Genomic DNA, 20,050 nt, shown 5'->3' on the forward strand with positions numbered 1-20,050 from the left:
TCCATAGTTAAAAAGCTGCAGTTTTTGGCTGCAGCTTTTGAACCAGTTGCAGAGTTGGTCAGCGTCTCACTAGTTGGTCAGATTCTTGCCTACAGAACAAACAGAAACTTTTTATAGAAATTGGCTGATTAGTATGGTAAGTGCTAAATTTCCTCAGGAACCTTTTGTTTAGGCCAGAAAAAGAAAAGAAACCAAACCAAAACATAAACTAAAAAAAAACCCCACTGACACCTGGAAGTCCTTATGCTTTATCATGCCTGTTGAGATTTACAATATGTGGCAAACCAACCAGAATGGGGATGGAGGAGCTAAAGACAATGACTCCCCTGAAAGCTGTTACTGCTATAAAAAGCAATTATGAAGTCCCACAGGTTAAAGAACCTCATTAAGATTTTTTGCAGGCATCCTATGTTTTTGCATAGGATTTTACAGGGCAGTACTGCCCGTTCTTTCTGTACATTCAGCAATCCAACAGGCAGCAACAAGAAAGGCTAAACCAGAAAAATACACTGACTCAGTCTTTCTCCATAGACAAGAAATACAAACAACAGGCCCAAACCCAAATCTTCAGACACCATGGTCATTCAAACAACACGGATCATATCCTTTCAGACATCCTCTGCCACTATCTCGTTTTTCTCTCCTTGACTTATCAAAACAATAATTAGACTCTTGTAAGGCGAACACCTCTCATTCCCTTTATCTCATTTGTTAAATAATATCATAATACATCTGCCAGCTCAAAATAAGTCCCAGCGCCAGGAACCCCAGCCCTGTAGCTCACCTAGTGACTCACTGAACCAAACGGTCATTTCCCATAACCCGCAACAGCTTCCCAGCATTTTCTCCCATCTCTGCCTCTCCCTGCTCTTCCTTCTGTCATCTTCCTCACTAACATACCAACAAGACAGATATTTTGTGTTAGTAGATGTAGAAAAGCTTCCTCTTCCCTCTCCACTACCCTAGTAAGTTGACATCACATCAGCAGGGTTCTGCAGGAGTAAAGTAGTACTGAAGTTGTATAAAACTGACTTTTAAATCAGGCCCTCGCCCTGAACCAGAACAGTCTGTGGCAGAAAGCAACACAGTGAGCAGTACAGAATCCTTACACTCAGTGACTCCATGATCACTAACAAATAACAAAGAATATCACTTATTCAACAAAAAATAAATAAAAATGTTATTCTGTTTCTAAGTATGACTGATAGACTAAAATTATTATGACAATCTTGATTTTTTTTCCCTTACCAACAAATACACTTTACTAAAACCAGTATTATGAAGCAGACATTTTTCCAATCTACAATATTATTAATATTTTTCAATGTGAAGGAGAAGATATCAATACCATCTATTGTACTGTACATTGTCAGTGGGATTTCTGAGGATTTTTTTTGTATTTTTGTAGTCTTCTTTACAGCAGAATTGGAAATGAAAACTTATAATCCTGATGCTCTATCGGAAGTGTATGTATTGGAGAATCAGATTTACACAAGTCATTTGGCAGATCTTGCAGGTTTCTTTTTTTCCCAATGCAAAGTCAATATTACTACTTTCCTGTCATTTAGCTTAGTTCTCTGGTAATGATCCCTAATGAAAATAAAGCACCTGCAATAGTAAAAATCCACTTTGCCAAGTGTGGCATACAGCCATGTGCTGTGGTATCTCAGGGAAAGGATTTTAACAAATTTTCTATTGATGTAATAGATATTTTCTAACACATGTCTCCTGTGAGACTGGAAGACCCACTGAAGATTTCGTTTACAGCTTTTTACAAGCAGGAGAGGAATTTTAATGTCATTCTTAATAGACACCTTAATTCATTCGGAGAGGCTCTCATTTCATTAATTTGCTGAAGAAGTTTAACAAAAACAGCATTATGGGGACAGCTGTAATGTAGGAAATAACATTTCCATGGGAACAATGCTTCCGGCCAATGCATGTACTCATCTGCCAATTCACATCAAAGTGAGACACTGCAGGTTCAAAATTGTAATGACGTAGTCTCCTGAGATTCACTTTGTCAAAAATTATCCTATTAACTCATTTGTGATATAAATCTCTAATAGCTACTGGACTGACTTAATTATTAGTTTTATTTTATTGAAATTATAACAAGAAAGTTGGTGGGAAACAATAAAGCAGTGATTATAATGTATTTTGTTATGTATATTACTATTCAAAGAAAAATTGTGTGCACATCTCAAAATAAAAGTAACAATATTTTTGTATGAAGTATCTGTTTCAAAGGTCTCTTTTGATACAAATCAGAAACACCTCACCTGTTACAGTACATAGCTTGACTTGAACTGGATCTTCTGCACTCTGCTAGATATCAAGCTCTGTATACTGCTTTATTATTATAAATCAACAGATGTATAGCTTTTTCCATATCATAACTTGCATGCTTTTTTTAAATAGGAACAAATTTAAAAATTTTTTGGTGTCAGGCCGTTGGATTACTTATCAAACATTGCCATGACAAATGAGTGATGCAGAAAAAACACTGCAATAGATAATTGTTTCGATAACTGTTTCCAAACACTAGCAGTTGAATTCTTCACAGAGCTTCAGAGATTTTTGATAAAAGTTCTCACCATCTCTGAGAGAATAATTGGCCATTTTTAATATAAAAATACAATTTATAACAATTTTTAATTTCTAATGACTTTTTAATTTAAATTAAATTTATAACAAAAATTTTATATTCATATTCAACTACTGTTGATAAACTTCCAAGTTTTCCTTTACAAAGTTACAGAAAAGCTTTATTACCCTGCTAACAGTAGTGAATCTATGCAGAAATCCCTTTGATACAGTGAACTAAACCAGCCATTTACTATGTGTGAATTCAAAAGAAGGCTAGTGAGAAAACTCGCTGAGGTCCAAAAATCTTGCATTAGTCATCTGTCATATTAGTTTGATATTCATTTGTAAATACAAGCAGTCCATATGAGCTCTGAAGGCGTGGCAATAAAATAAGTAAATTCCAAGCAAAGACAGAGTTAGTTTTGAGTAACAACCAAAATCTCTGAGTTTAGAAAGCATCTTCTTTAACCCAGCCCGGCAAAGAAGCAGTTGCATTTGTAAGTGCAGGTTAACAACAAGCTTGCCAAATTAAAACTGACAGTGGGCAACCTGTTTTAATTGAGTGTTTCTTACAGAAATGCACCTTGCATGTACTTAATCTGAAAGTTAAATGTTATGTGCTTATTCAAACATACTGTTGAATTACAGTCTTCCAACAGAGATGGAAGGGAGGGGTCACTCTGTTTTCTATATTAACACTGCTGACTAAGTCACAAGCTATACTGCAAGCTTGCTCAGTGCTGCCCAGATTTGTTACTCGAAGGGCTGAAAAGAAATGAAAAGCAAGCAGTGAAATGATAAACCAGACTTTAAATCCACTATGTGTCCAAGACCTAAAACCACCAGAGAAATAATATAAAATCAAGTCTGGAAAATGAGAAAAATTTCAGACTTGGAGGCAGAAATTCTCAAAAATATGTAGAGATAAGAGACATCATATATTACCTTAGGGTAAGAGGAACCATGATTTATCACCTTTACTTGCTAAACTGAAATTAGCTATAAGGAAGATTTTCTTATTTAGAAAACACATTGATAGCTAGAAAACTTTGAAAGATAGACATGCAGGAACTGGATAGGATACACTACTGAGACTGAATTAATGGAAAAATCATGTAATACACAGGGAAGAGCCAGATGGCCCGAAAGGGCTTTATTTAAATAAATTGCTGTAGTCAATATGGATTTCATTATAGCTGCATCTATACTTCACTCATGAAAAACTGAATTGCTTTGATTAGTACTGTACAATGTGGATATGCTCGTGCTCCTTGTACCGCTTACGTGTATGTGTGTGGCAGCGGGCGTCTAAAGAATAAAACAACTCTGACGTTTCCTTCATTCCTTGTAAATTCAGGTTGCTTGAGGACTCCAAAAAATCAGGGTCAGAATAGGCACTGCTAACATCTCATAAACCCATAGCATCTCTCTGAATTGATCTTCTGGGACTGAAAGCTAAATGGACACGAGCAAGAGATCTGAAGCCATAATTACCTCAACCAAAGAGACATTATCTGGGACATCATGATCTTGCCTGTCTGACTTCTGTCACTGACAAAATGACTTTGAGTCACTTTGGGCCTCTGGGGGAAATTAGAAAAGCATACAGAAAACTTAAGACCATCATAAAACGAAAATGTTGTGAGGAAACTTGGCTTACATCTTTCTGAACACAAGTCTGCAAACTTTGTTTTTCTGACCTGGGGAGGACAGGTCTATGCCCAGAACTCCCTGCTGAGGCAACGTGCACGTTGCACACCATGCACGTTTGGAGCAAAGGCTCCTCTTGTTTACCTTGGGCCTCCATAGGAATCGTGCTCATGTTATGGCTACAATCTGGGAAGCGCCAGGCTGCCAGTGGTATTTGTAGGGAAATATATAGGTTTATTTCCTACTAGGGGCCACCTGATGACACATCTCCCAGCTTGTTTAGGTAGCACCTTATGGACTTTATAGACCAAGATGAGTACGAACACCATGCAGGTACAGTGATAATACTGAACCAAAATGTTCAGATGCTTGGTCAAGTAACATTAAAATCAGATAGATAGGCCATGTCAAACTGCTGGAGTATCATCTTACCATAGGTATTAAGTAAGCAATAGTAAGACCAGCACTGAGCCCCTGACCCTTCGTTAAAATATCATACTTGCCAGACAGGTCTGGCAATGTGTTTCAAAGGCACTGGCACAAAACTAGTAACTGTTTTAGAAATACTTTTATGAGGTAACGAGGAGTTTATGTTTGTTTCTTAGAAGGCTAAGTGATAAGCTTATTAATTATTTTTAAGGAAGTAGATTTAGAGGAATCAGAAAAGGAACTATCTTATTTTTACAGAATCTTTTCACTTTTCTATTAAAATAATACTCAGGTAAAATTAGTGAAAACATACAGCACTAAGACAGAACCACAGAATCATAATATCAAAGAAAGAAAAGCCTGATGGGCTTCAACATTCAATTCCTTGTTTTTATAAGTTTCTACCCCACACTTAGTTGTTGCTATTGCTATTCTTGTCCACAGACCCATTGTGCTCAATCCTATACAAATAGAGATAAAAAAGTCTGTCTATTGAAGAACTTATGATTCAATCTAGTTTTAAATATCTTCAGAAAATTAGTCTTTTTTAACACACATAGTGCAAAAACTAATTTCAACATTTAGGTTTTCTTCAAATCCTCATTTTAATTTTTCCCTTCATCCCTACTTCCCTGCATGTCTCCAGGGCTTTCCATCTGCACCTCCGTTTGTTTGTGTTTTTTTTTTAAACTACTGATGCACTGTTTTTAAATAACCTTTTGTAACAGGAGTCCATCAGTGCTTTCTGGATCACAGGTCAGAGCTGACTCAACAGAGGTTGAAGTGCAGGCTGCAGTTCATGGAGAGGGAAGCAGTCTCAATGATACTGTGTTGCTGTCAAAGAAAAAATGTCTAGAGTTCCCTGCTGGGCACCATATATCAGAGCTGCAGACTGCTTCAAATGAGGTATTTTCACTGTTCACCTGTTAATAATGTGTACTTCCAAATTCATTACTTTATTATTTCCCAGTGGATCAAAATAAGTTTACTAGCTGTAAAGGAGTCTATACATCTTTTGTACTTCAAAGTAACACGAAAAAATGGGTCTCCAAGGATTTGATAGATGGTGATGAATAACTTAGAAACAGGTGACTTTGCTAGATTTCTTAAATGATTTGTATTCTACTCTCAGTACTGATTTCACAACAAATTTTTGAATTCATGTAATTCCTTTCTGAACCACTGATATTTTGTATCCTTTTCCATAATATTTTTCCAGAAGTCACAGATAGTTTTCTTCTGCATGTCATCTACGAAAGTGTAAAAAAACAAATGGCAAAATTATTAACTGTGTGTGTTGCTACAGACCCAGTAGCTATATGAATTTACAGCTTTTGAAGATTTGCTTCGCTGTGGAATACTAAAGTTAAAAAACTCACATCAAAAAGTAGTGGGTTTGAATCTATGCTTCAAATGGGACAAGAATTTGCCACAAACTGCTAACAGACACTACACAGCCCGATAATACTAATGAAATCTTACTGAAAAAAAGTTTGGTTTAGGTCCTTTGATTTCAGAGTCACAGACTGGCAATACATAAGCAGCCCTCTGCTTATCTAGTCAGAAGTATGCAGAAGAGTTATGTTAGGGGGACACAAAATAAAGTTGCTGCTTTTTGTTCAAGGACTCAGTCCATCATACTTGCCTCAGCTGCCTGAATAACGAAACATTTTGCAGCTGAAAAGAGCTGGTGAACGTCGTATTGCAACCTGCCGTTCTCATTCCAGGAATGGCAAGGTCACTTCATTGTGATGTTACACCAAACTTGTTACACCAGTATCTCGGATTAAGAGCTGCAGGAAACTGCATGCTGACATGTTTTCCCTGAAAAATTACATGAACATTGACATAGCTGTACCCAAGTTCTCTCTCCCCCCATGGCAGAAATTACACTGGGTGAACCTTATCTATCTATCTATCTATCTATCTATCTATCTAGTGCTAGAGCTATTGGGAGCATAACTGCCTGTACTGCAATTTTGCTAAAGGACCAATCATGCAGTGGGGAAAGAGTCTCAGGCTAAAGCTTTCCCTTACAAACATATGGCCTGTTTGGCTAGAAAGGTTAGGCACAATTAACTCCTTTCATCCAGTAGTGCAGCTGGAGCAATCATTATAATCATTCTGAAATAGCTTTAAGAAACCAAACAGCACATGCACATTGAAAAATGGATTCTTGATGCTTGTTATCTTTTGCACAGTTTTTGAAATTTTTACCAGAATATAGATTTTCAAAAAATGTTACTGGCTTCCACCCCTGTGAAGGAGCTTGCACAGACTGAATCGACATGCTTTTTCATCCAGCTTTGCAAAACACTGCATTTAACTGATAATAGCTGCAATCACAGTGGAAGGCTCATAAAAACTGAAATACTAAGATTACAATATAATGAAAAACTAAGGAACAAATACTCATCAGGAACCAGTTTTAAAACCTACAAATTAAATTCTTTAAAGATTTTTTTGACTGAATGACACAAAAAAGAACTAGAAAGTGAATTTGAAACAATCTTTATACCCAACAAGGGAAAGGGCACAGAGAGCATGAAGAGAAAAAGTTTTGTGTCTGAAAAAATCCATTACTTAAAACTACATCTTGCACTCTGTTTCTTGCATCTTCAAGTGCCCCTGCGAAATTACATCCCAACTAACTTTTTCTACTACAAATTCTCCTTCCTCAGTTGTGTCATCTTCCTACTTAATCAGCTCTGTTTCTTCTATTGTCCTTTAGCATTCACTTCTTTTCTTCACACAGGATGTCATCGATTTCTTCCGATACATAGCAAAACACGTGACAGATTTTTCTGTGCTGTCTCTGCATTCTCCTCTTTATACATTTCTCTCCCCTTGCCCCTGTCATGGATGCAGAAATTTCTCACTGGGTCCCTTCCTCAACTGTTTGATTTGCCTAAGTGATCATATGCGATCTTCTGATTTCCATTCCCCCCGTGCCTCTTTCCTTATTCTTACCTCCAGCCACCTGGTCATCACTGGCTCTTTCCCCAAATTATAGAGACATGCTTTAGCATATCCCTTTAGAAAGTAATGTAGAATCTCTAGTCTTGCTCTCGTCAGTTCTGCAACTACAGCCACATCTCCTTTCTCCTTTTCATCTCTGAATTAATTGAACACGTTGTTTTAAGTAAATCTCTTGAGTTCTTCTTTTCCAATTACATTTCAAAACCTTTCCAAACAACTATCTTTCCCTTTTTGCATTCGGTAGAAACTACTCCTGCCGAAGTCTTTAATGATTTCTTAAGATTTCAAAAGTACACTGTTTTCTTCTTTGTTTTGCTACAATTAACCATGCTTTAATATATTACTTCCCTTCATTCCCACAGGTCATCGCCTCTCAATTTTTTTCTCTCTCTAACCTTTCATTCAAAATGTGCTCTAGTAGATTCTAATTTTCTGCCCACCCAGTTAACTGTGATGGTCCCACAGGGCTGTCACGCTGTCTCCTCTATTTCTATCCCTCAAACATCATCCCTTCATCAACAGTACATCAAAGCATTATCCCCTCTGCAATAAAAACTCCCTCTCGTTTCCTCTGTATCCTCCTGCCTACACTAAAACCTCTTTCTTTGGCACCTCCTTGTGAATCACTGATCTCAACTCAGTATTTCCCACCAAGACCTCTCTTATGCTTCTTCTCCCAGCCATGTGGATCATCTGTGTCATTCAGGCCTGCTATTTGAGCAGGCCTTTTAATTCAGGCTTCATATTAGGTCCATTTCTGTGTGACTTGCGCATGCTTTCCATTTCACATCTCTACCCTCTCTGTCCACCCACACAGCCAATTGTTTTGTTCACTCTCTCACCATTTCAGATGCCAGCTACTCCAGTGCTTTCCTCCAGCCCTGGCAATTTACCTACCCTAACCCCTTCCAGGATACTGTAGGAAAGATAAGTTTCATAGCCTTTCAATTTGGCTGTGTCATCTTTCTCCATACATCAGTAAAAAGCTATACTCTTTTATCCAGTTGTACATAATTCGTCTTTATTTTCTAGTATTTTAGCAGTTGTTCCTTATCACATTTATCTTCTCACATTCAAGACTGAAAGATCAGTTCCTGCTGCTCATCAGACTTGGCCCATCATCCACTTGATATATTTTTAGGAAGCACCTCATGTTTTTTCCTCATTGCCTCTAATGCTTGAAAAGAGCTCTCCAGAAACATTCACAAAACTATCTTATTTTCCTTCTTCAAATCTCCCCTTAGTACTCTCTGTTGTCAAGCTGTCCCAAACCCAGTATTGTAACTATCTACTGTCATGTGGGACATTTCTTAATTCTCATGTGTTCCCTCTCTGGACTCGTATGTCATCTTATGATTTAGACTCTGTGCTTGGAACAGAGGTTGTATTTTTCTTCTGTATTTCAACAATGTGTAGCACAATGAAATCCTGTTCTGTGATTACAACTGTTGTGTACTCATATGATAAAACAAAACTATCGTGACTATCAGAATTAATGCTTAGGATTGATATGTAAAGAAATGTTAAGGAAGGTTAAGATTTAGAGCAGTCGTAAACAGATTTCCTGCAATAAAAATTATAAATGCTCACACATTAGATCTAAGATGGCTTTTTTTTGTCCCTGATACCATCAGGGAGCTGGAATAAGAAATAATGTCAGAGAACTGTACGTAAGGAATCTTTAAAAAATACAACAGGGAAGCTTGATCCATGCTTTCTGTTTACTAACACGTATTGCCAAGAAAGAACACAATTGTGTTTTCCCTATAGGCCAACCATATGCCAAGGTTTAGTTTTACAGGGCTTAATGAAGGTAAAATCTGATGCTGCAGCTATTTCTGCCAAAAAAGATTTATTGATTTATTGTGCTCCGGTGCTCCAAAAGCTAATGCAGTTTGTTGCACTGAGGGACTCTTTAAAATAGGTATGGGATGAATCCATGATGGATATCTGCCTTCACGGTCATTTAAGTTACACTGACCCCACCTATGATCTCAGCAGACTGAAGCCCTTAGTGTGACTATTACCGTTACCCATAAAGTATATAAGCACAGTGACATCAAGAGGTACGATGTATCCCTAAAGAACTAATTTTTGACGGTGGAGTGATTAAGAGCAGCCCCTATGTTCCAGATTGCCCAGAGGAAAGGCGACTGCTGTTCAACTAAAGGTGCACCTCTGAAGTAAAAATATATGTTGAAAATTCCCATCTGCAATATAGCTTTTCTCAATGCCCAAGGTCTCAGGAACTAGATGATAATTTACTACTATTCTGTGATGGATGAACTGGCTGCTTTGGTTCTGTTGGGTCTCTCAAATACCTATTGATAAGTTTAATTATTAAGTGATGCTTTGGTGATTGTTTAATATTGGTGGCGGGTCTGAAAACATTTTTTGGAAAGCTGAAGTTGTTAACTTATCTTATAAGTATCTTATAAATTGCCAGGCATAAGGTATCTTATAAATTGCCAAACAAGCAAGCAGAAGGCACTGAATTTATAATGATGCTTAGGATCGATTCTGCCTTTGGGTTTGTCCACTGAATACACAAGTCATGATATTTCAATATGTTAATGATACACAACTATGTGTGCATATAAATCTATACATATACATATACCTGTATGTATATAGGAATCAATCTGTGCTTTTCAGTTTGCTTCTTACCCTAGAAGAATGTTCAGACAATACTAAAAAGATGAGCACTTATTGTACCATGGGAAAGGAAGGTGGATATAGAGAAACTTTCCTTTTTATTGACAACTTACATACTAAAAGTGGTCAAAATGGGCAAAGTGGGCAAATAATACTGGTCGTTGATTTCCATGTTGGGAGCCAAAATCTAACACAAACAAAAGTCTCTGCACAGCAGTCACTTAATAATAACTTGTTTCTCTATCAAGTAGGGACTCCTGACTTTTGCCGCTTCTTCATGAAGGCAGAGAGCAGCTAACAAGCAGAGGAACAAGCTGGCATAGGGAACGAGAAGTTGTTTCTCAAAGACGACTTTACTTTCTGTGAGGGACAGCTTTTTGGCTGAAGACTAACCTGAGCGAAAGCTGGAAACCAGGAATAAGGTCATGCTTTTTGAGAGGCAGGACTTCCAGATCCATTAAACTGGGAATTTAGTGGCAGCCGGGAGAGAAAAAGGTCTTTAAAACATCCTTTCCCACACTACCATTTAGCAGTCCCTGGAACATGTATGCCAAGGCAGTCTTAAAGACAGCTCTTTCTAAACTGCTTTTGCTGAATTCTAAAATGCGCTCACATGAGTGAAGGAGTGGTGGCACTTAAAGTATAAAAGCAGTAGTATGGCTGTATTGGCCCATACCACCCCTGACTGAACACTATGCATTTTGATTCTCTTTTTGTATCACCTTTGCTCTGTGCATGTTCACATGTGTGTGTATGTACCGGCATGTACACATATAAGTTTGTAGCAAAGGAAGAAAGTGGATTGCCATAGAGTGCTCTGCGCTTACCCTAATACATATGAGCACAGTTTTGCAGGCATAAATTATCTATAGGTAGTGCAGAATTAGCAAGTTAAAAGAAAGTGGGGTTTTTTGAGATTTTCTGCCATTCTTGTGTAGGTGAGAAGGGGTTCAAGAATATTCAGCAAATCTCAAAGTCATTTTTTGCTAATGAAGAAAGAAGGAATATTGTATTTCTCTTAATGCAAATTACATGATTTTGCAATACAAAATGTCACTCATTTACATGAAAAGTCACGGTTCAAAGGAATTGTGGTAAAATGTATAAATCTAGAATATTATCTGATAAAACCACAGCCAATTGTGCTGAAACTTTTCTGGACACAATACAGCAGCAGAGGTACATGACCCCTCCACAATACAGCAACCCACAATAGTTATTCACATGGAACAAAAAAAAAGGGAAGACTTTGCTTATCCACATCGATTGTCAATCAATATGCACATTTATCAGCCTACACAAAGAGGATTATGAAAAAAAAAATTCAAAATTCTCTTCTTTAGTACTGCCACAAATGAAAGCAAAGATGTTTTTGATACTGATGAGATATGACTCAACAAAAGATTTTTCCCTGAAATAATAATTCAAGCAGGGAATACAATGAGGAATCTTACAATTTCTATTGTTTATTATAGTCAAACGCAAACTCTAGACTAAACCAATTTAAAAAATAATATGCTGTAGTTGCATGCATAATAATGAGTCAAGTTAGTGTGCTACATCATTTGATATGCAGAACAAGTTCACTGAAGTTGAGAGTGAAACTTGCTTAAATATGAAAGCATCATGATTGAAAGCAAAAAAGGTGCGGAGAACATAGACAATAAGCCAAGCAAAGGGAAAGAAAAGGGAAGACAAGTAGGGTCCTGGTACAGGAGGAAGAAGAATAGGTCTGTAGAAACAGAAGTATATTTTACCTGTCATCCTCTTTCCCTTCCTCAGCTTGGTCTTCTTGAGCTTTTTCATCATGCCCTGATCCTTTGATTTCCTCCTTATCACAGTTTTCTGTCACCTCTTGCCCTTCCCCTTTTTCATTAATTTCTTGCTCCTTTGCTTTTTCCTCCTCCTCCTCTTTTTCTTCCTCCTCAGGAAATACTCCATCTTGTTCATCCCCTTCCAGCCCTCCCTCTTTTTTTCCCTCTATATCCCTTGTCCTTCTGAAGTCAACAAAAATTGAAAAAGGCATGCAAAAAGAAAAAAGAAAAGAATAAATTAAAGTTAAGGTCATGGAGAAAAGCATGCATGAACTCACAAGAAAGGAAATGCAAAAGAAATGAAATAAAAACTAAAAGATGGAAGCAGTCATATGTTAAACCATGCTGGCTAAGACACCAGCCTACACTAGAGAACCTTGGGACGTTTTCTTAGGGCAGCCTCTAAGTCCCTCTTCGAATAAAAGTTGCATGGCAATACATCACATTTAGAAATAGAAAAGAATATTAAAGTTAAGGTCATGGAGAAAAGCATGCATGAACTCACAAGAAAGGAAATGCAAAAGAAATGAAATAAAAACTAAAAGATGGAAGCAGTCATATGTTAAACCATGCTGGCTAAGACACCAGCCTACACTAGAGAACCTTGGGACGTTTTCTTAGGGCAGCCTCTAAGTCCCTCTTCGAATAAAAGTTGCATGGCAATACATCACATTTAGAAATGTATACATAACTGTATGACAGAAACAATGTGGTCCTAACAATGCTCATATAAGCAGATGTTTAAACAATCTTTTCAAACACACCATTTCTCTCAAGAGGACAATTTTCTGAGAATTAATATAGGCTGACATTGATTTTTGCTGAGAGATGCAGGTGGGTTACACCTTCCAAGAAAAACAATCTTTCATTCCTTCTACAGCCAAAGCTCCTCTGAGTGTGCACAGGGAGCAGGCAAAGGAGATGCTGTGTTTTGCTCACAGATACACTATGTACATCTTGTTGAAGAGTAGTTCAATGGTTGTATGCCTACAGTTAAATTGGACTAGTGTAAGTATTAAATAAATTGAATTGGTCTGTGTAAGTATTAAATAAGACTTCTATCAAAGTTCAGCAGCTCTAGTTTAAAAGGAAATTAAGATGCCTCTGACATTGCTGGCACAAATTTTCAAGTTAAACTGTCTTTTCAGCGTATTAAGTATTTTACAAAATGGTTTTCAGAAAGTGCAAATCTAAGTGTGTCTGATGCTTGCTGACAGCATATGTTTGTTATTTTAGTGTATGTTAGTATAACCCAAGATGACAAAACTTGGCTAAAAACAAATACCATGAAGACTGAAAAAAGCATTAGATGAAGAAGACATTTAAACCAGTATTTTGCAAATTTTCACCTAGGCAAAATATTAATTTCAAACACAAATATTGACAAACATTCAATTACTTAAATTACACGACTATGGCTGGCACTACAGCTCCTCGTGCTCACCTTATTTTCTTGTTTCCTCTTGGACGCTCTGACTGGACGGACATGTAGCTTGTGCTGCTGAAACGTGAAGCGCTGCTTGTCCGTGACACAGCAGACACATCACTGACATCACTGTCTGAAGACTTATTGGAAACATTGTCTGAGCCTCGCTGAGGATCCCGTCCTGACCGATACTGTAAGAGGAAAGGGACAAAGATACAGATGTTGTCAGTGACATATTACCACAAATCAACTATGGAGCTGGTCCCTGATGCTATCTAAACTGCCTTTGTCACCAGACTGCCTGAATTTTTATAATGAAGTTCTTAGCTGATACAGAATACAGGTTATGTCTTGGTTTCTATTAATTTTACTCTGCTTTGCTATCCCATTCAAGTTATTAGCTCCTCAGCTTCCTCCATAGAGTGACTTGTACAAAACTTCCAGCTCTTCCAAAGGTTTCGCAAACCTTAGCAAAGACATCTAAACCATCAAGGAATATTCTTACCACAACTGTTTCACCAGTGCATGAAGCAAAGCAGAGAGACTTAGTGACTTGCCCATGATTACTGAGCTCATGAAAGATTGAACAGGAGACAGAATGTGCTTCATGCTGTCTATAAAATATGTGTCTCTTTTGGGGCCTAGCCTATTTACAAGAACTTCTAGCTGACAAATGTTAACAATTTTTTTTTTAAAGTAAATAGATAGATGAGATTATCAAACCAAAAGACAAAGCGATGTAGCTGTGCAAGCAAACCACACATCTTGCTGAACTGCTGGGCTGGGAAGTCTGAAAGGATAGGACAGGACTAGAGATAATTTGTACTGACAATGTACAAATGCCTCAGAAACTAAAAAATTACAATAGTGTTTGAGCTTGTTAACAGTATATTCCAAACACGGAACTGGCAGGTGACTGGTGATCAGCAATAAGCCCATACAATATAAAGCAGTGTTGTGCAGAGGTATTCAAGTTAGATCTGAACAAAGTATTATGGTTATTTGTTCTTGTTACACAAGTTAGCTCTAAATTAATGCTAAGTCTGTGCCACTCTGCATTGCATTATGTGCAGATATAATAAATAGCAGAAAGGTGTTTTTCCCTCTCCTCTTCATATACAGACATTTCTGTGTATACAGAAATCTGATGGGTTACTATTGATAATCTTTTCAGAAAAATAGTACTGCAAGATGAATTGTCAATGATCACCAGGTAACTGGCTGACATGGAAAGAAGACAGTATGGAAAGATGTGACGAGCAGCACAGACAGGACTGAAAGAAAACAATGGAAGAAAATAATCCGCATAATACATCAGTGGCTTGTTGAACTCTTGGGGTAGCAACATTGGACTCAGCCACCTGGAGAAAATAATTCATAATGTAAAGTGGCAGACCTGTGTAGTCCTGCAGAAAAGAAGGGTGTCCAGGTTTGGCTATCAACTTTGTCCCTTTTTTATAGTTTTAGAATAACTGTCTTTCATGAAGTACATAGATCATTTGCTTCTGTTCTCTTGCAAGGAATATTACACTGGGAAATATTGTGAAAGACTTTGCAGTGTCTAAATAGCATTTCAGAATAGCATTTGAGTGCCTGTTTACCATAAATGAATTTTACACTTAGAAATCGTAAGCTATTTTGCCCATTTTAAGATGGGGAAATGAAATAAAGGCAAGAAAAAATGCTTGTGCAGGTTACACTGTACACCTGTTGCAGACAGTGACCAAGCACAGGCTGAACTGCACGCTTATGTAAAATGGTTGCACATGCTGCAGCTGGCTTCCTGATCTGTGCTAATTTACAGTGTTTGTGTTCATTGACAAACCACTCAAGCCCTCCCCAGCCTTTAAGTGTGAGAGAGCACTTAGCCAGCCACAAACTCACAGAGTAGCTCTGTGATTACAACATTTAAATGTTGTAATATTTACTGACTGTTTTTATTGATGCCATTAATATTTTTGCTTGATAAAGAAGACAGTACCTATTATTATTGATATGTTCATTTGGGAACATAAAAACAATGATTAAACAGCTGTCCTGATCATCAGAAATAATGGAACATTATACCAGAATAAAAGGATTGTTCTTTTTCAGCAACTCCTTTTAAAAGAGCAACTACTTAGCCCTTTGAAGAAGAAAAAAATAACTATGCCTAGTGAAATGTGTATATATTGAGTCCTACCTATTCAGTTCCACCCACCTAACACTCCCTAGAATAATTCTGCATTGAAGACAAAGTTATGAGTGTAGTTTGTGTTGATTTAGCCTAAACCTACGAAGACTGAGAATACAGCCTGGTGTACTGGACTACCACCACGCACTATAGAAAAGGCAACGCAGAGCTGCCCTCAGGCCTTCAGTATTTGCCGAGGCTCCCAGGCAGATGTACTTGCCATGACGAACCCTGTGATGCCAAGACTACGCTGCCACTGGCTCCCAACAGAGCTAATGTACAGCCAAGTCGTGTATGCCTATATAAACAGCTGTCATACTGACAGTGGCTAGTGACCTCAGGGTAGACACACCGCTAGCATTACAGACCTAATGTGGCTATCCTTTGGGGAAATAAGATAGACCATAGCGTCAGATGTAAATCATTGATGGAATTGTTAATTACATTCCAATTAGGGGATAGATAATTACTTGTGGTGATTCATAGAATAACAGACCTCAACCTGCAGATCCCACACTGAGCTTGCCAAGGAGTCCATGGAAATGAGCCCTTCTAAATTAAATACATGCAAGCAACATGAAGCAGCAACGGTTTCAGCATTGCACAAAGTTATTCTGAAGAGTCATTCTGCAGCACACTGAAAGTTTCAAAAACCTATGGGTTTGATTTTATCTGTTTCACTTCCACACCTGGAGAACATCAGTTCTTAAAATACATTTTTCACAGCAGTGTGCTGTATATAACAAATCAGACATTTTCATAAATAAAACAATCGTATTTTTTTTAAAGCTAATGCAATAGTAATAATATAGTGATATATGGTGAAGATTGAGAATTGCTATGGCAAGAAGAGCAACTTAAAAGTAAATCATTTCAGAACTATAATGTGAAAAAAGATCATCAGATTATTACCTTGTCTCTTTTTTCTCAGTTGTATGTAAAAGTACTTCCCATCAAATGTTTTCAATTGGGTCAGATGGCACAGAAATATTCTTTGACCCTTACTATTTCAGGATGTTTTAGATTTGAAATTGGGAAAGTTAATTGATCCTTTCAATAAATTTGAATGTCTTAACATACAATATTTGTTTTTAAAAGTTTTATTTACACATTGTCTGAGTTACAGTCTCAGCATCTGCTAGCTGCCTACCAAAGTAACATCTAGAAACTGAAACTAAATTGTCTTTCTTGCTGGACAAAGCTCAGATACCTCATACTCATCCATTATCTCTGCTCCAAATTGCTCTTTATTCTGCTGCTAAGGTCTACTTTTGACCTTATATCTGACTTAATTTTGTTTAGGAAATGGATTATAATAGTGAGTGTATTGCATGCTAGTGTTTCAGTAACTGCAGCACAGAAGATAAAAGGAACCATATTGCTTCTCTCACAGAATCCATGCTGGCATTTCAGTTTTACATTTGTTTCTTAAATTGCAGTTCTGTATAAGGCAGTTTCTGAAGTGCTCCTTTGCTCTCTGCCTCCAAAGTAAAATGGCACTTCCATTGTGTGAATATTGATTTTTAAAAAGTATTCCAGTTTTTCATGTCATATACTCTGAAACTGTAAAACGCAACCATTTTTGCACAATTTTGCACTATTCTTTCTTCAGTTTTTGTGTGGCTAAAGTTGCCCCAAGGCATTACATCTTCATATATTTCATATACTTCCTTGTTTTCTTCCTCCAAATTTCACTTTCTTTTTTTCTAAATGTCACCAACTGTATGATAAGATCAACTATTAGACTGAAAAGGTCATTATTAACCAAATGCCATCCACCCATTATATCTGAAACACTGCTACCATTACCCATCCCTCTCCACTGCTGTCCCTATGTACTGTGCTGTAGGAGTTTGTACCATCTGAATGCACACTGCTGGGGGACTGCAGCCCCCGTGGCTGGATCCTGGCTGTAGCACGGCCACAGGTTTGGATCATCAGATCCAGCAACTACCCTGTATGCTCCAATTTCCCTCAGAAGAAAACATGGGCACAAGGACAGTAAGGGAGCTTCATGTGCACTGATAGCTCCCTTGGTTTGGACAATCAGGAGGTCCAGGCTGTGGTGAAGTGTACCTGCCTACTATGCAGGTTAATTAAATACTGGTTTTGTTTTTGTTTTATTTTTTATTTTTTAAATAGCAGCCATGGCAGTAGGAAAATTATCTCCTGACTTTCCCTGTGCTGGAATATATATGTCTTTTTTATTGGAATAAGGTTAAATTTTCATTTCCAACCCAATCAAGACTCATATAATATAGGCAGCATTCTGGACTTTTATGACCCATACAGCAGTAAGAGTATCCAGCCTCTTCAAACTGTTTCAACAATAGGAAGTCTGCTGCAAGCAGAGGAGTTGATTAAAAGTCGCTTTTGTATTTTTATTAGTAAGATGATTTTGTCCTATTTTGCTGTGTTGAAGAATGGGATAAATTTCATTATTACAGATTCTATCAAACAAGTTTTAAAGTTTCTAAAAGCCCTTTCCTCTGCATTAGTAAAATAATCAGCTGAAGACCCTAACAAAGTGACAGCTAGGTGTTTGTGCCAATACCTTGTAACTGCAATAGATTACTTTCCTGTAGTGACAAATTCAAGATTATTGAAGCTGAAAAACAAATACCTGCTCTGCTTCCTAATGCAACAACCTCTGCAAACGTTTTGACCTCTTTGTGAACTACCACTATATGACTGACAGGCCACATAGAGCTACAACTGCTCTGATACTTATTTCTTGAAATAAACTGTTTTGGAACTTCTAATTCAAAGGGAGTTTTAAAGTGTTTCATATTGCTTTAATCTATTGCTACCAGTCTTCCATCTTGGACTATACAGTCATGCAGTTGTCCAGGCAACTGAAATTGTCAGTGATTTCCAACCATCTTTCTATTTTATTATCTTTTTTTGTCTTTTTTATAGTTTACTCATCAGTTTTTATTTGTTAGCCTATACATAGGAACATGCAAATCTGGTCAATGTTTTTACTGATCAAAAGGTTGGGAAGATATTTCAGACAATTGTCCATTGTGCTACTATAAGAAGATTAAAGAACCATTCTGGACTATTTCAATAGTTCTCTGCCTCACTGACAAAAGCTCTCGAGCAGCCAGAGCACAGCAATTGTAAGAAATGTTCTGTAATTTCAACTGTAGCTTTCGGTGCAAGTTCATAGCCTCTAAAGGCATTGCAAATTTTAGTTACTACACATCATTTGAATGAATGTTATTGGACTGTTTGATTCTTTCTAAAACCTTTGTTAATGGCTGCCTAATGAAGTCTACCATTAAAAATAAAACTGAATACTTACTAATATTTACAACAATAGCATTACATTTATATAAAGCAAAAGATTGTAAGTAATTTTTACAAAATACCATATACAAATGAATACATAGAGAGAATATATGTTTATCTGTAGCTTGCATACACACAAACCCAAGATGAAGGCTATGATGAATCTGCCCTTGCATGTAATCCATACTTAGCCAACTCAATAATCCGTGCTTACATTTGTCACTCCTGTCAGGCTCCATCAAGGCAACTGAGCTACAGCTAACCAGGTCAGCCTCTGCCAGCCCTGCTTTAGCTATCAGCTGCACATGGCATCCATCAGTCTCTTGGAAGATTTAAGGACTGACCAGGGAGATTAATTCTTGCACTGCCCTGGTATTAGGTATATAATAAGTGCCACAGTTGTCTTGGGTTTCTCAATATGGAGCTGCAACAAGTTCTACCTCAGACTCATTCTTGGCTGCTGATCCTGACTTCTGCTTTGTAGTCCTGGATCCTATCCTGTCTTCCTCCTTTTTAGTCCTAATTCTTGGATCCTGCTTTCTTAGCCCCATATTTTGCTTCTGAGGAGTCCCACTGGCACTGTTCCAACCCTGTTATCCCTTCAGCCAGTTCTTGCTTTGCATTAGGCACCCCTTGATCTCCTGACCCTGGCCCTACTGTGCCTCTCTTGGCATTCTTGTCTTGCATTAGCAAAAAAGAGAGAGCTACACATGGTGTTGCTACTTCTGAACAGTACAGTGCCTGAACCAGTAAATCTAGCTGGATGTACAGTGGTTCCCTGTACATCTATTCCTTACTCCCATTCCTTATCCAACATAATTTTTTCCCATTATTCAGAACATTCTAATCTACTTCTACCTTGAATAAAAAGAACTGACTGCAACCTGATTTGCAAAACCCACATTCTAAACCATCCTAATCTCCAATAAAGTCAAGTCACCAATTGAAACATGTTGGTAAAAAGGAATCATAGAATCATAGAATCATTGAGGTTGGAAAAGACCTCTAAGATCATCGAGTCCAACCGTCGACCCAACACCA

General features: G+C 37.5%; 1 protein-coding gene across 1 annotated transcript in view; it reads right to left on the reverse strand.

Moving 5' to 3' along the window:
- RIMS2 (regulating synaptic membrane exocytosis 2) overlaps positions 1-20,050 on the reverse strand; it is a gene marked incomplete at its 5' end in the record, with an annotated part of 289,286 nt that overhangs the window by 64,788 nt on the left and 204,448 nt on the right. The window contains one exon of the mRNA XM_019471267.1: positions 13,561-13,733. Coding sequence (XP_019326812.1) covers positions 13,561-13,733 — 173 coding nt within the window. The remainder of the gene's footprint in view (positions 1-13,560; positions 13,734-20,050) is intronic.

This window comes from Aptenodytes forsteri, unplaced genomic scaffold (assembly GCF_000699145.1).
Source record: "Aptenodytes forsteri isolate BGI_AS27 unplaced genomic scaffold, ASM69914v1 Scaffold385, whole genome shotgun sequence".
NCBI classification, from domain to species: Eukaryota; Metazoa; Chordata; class Aves; order Sphenisciformes; family Spheniscidae; genus Aptenodytes; species Aptenodytes forsteri.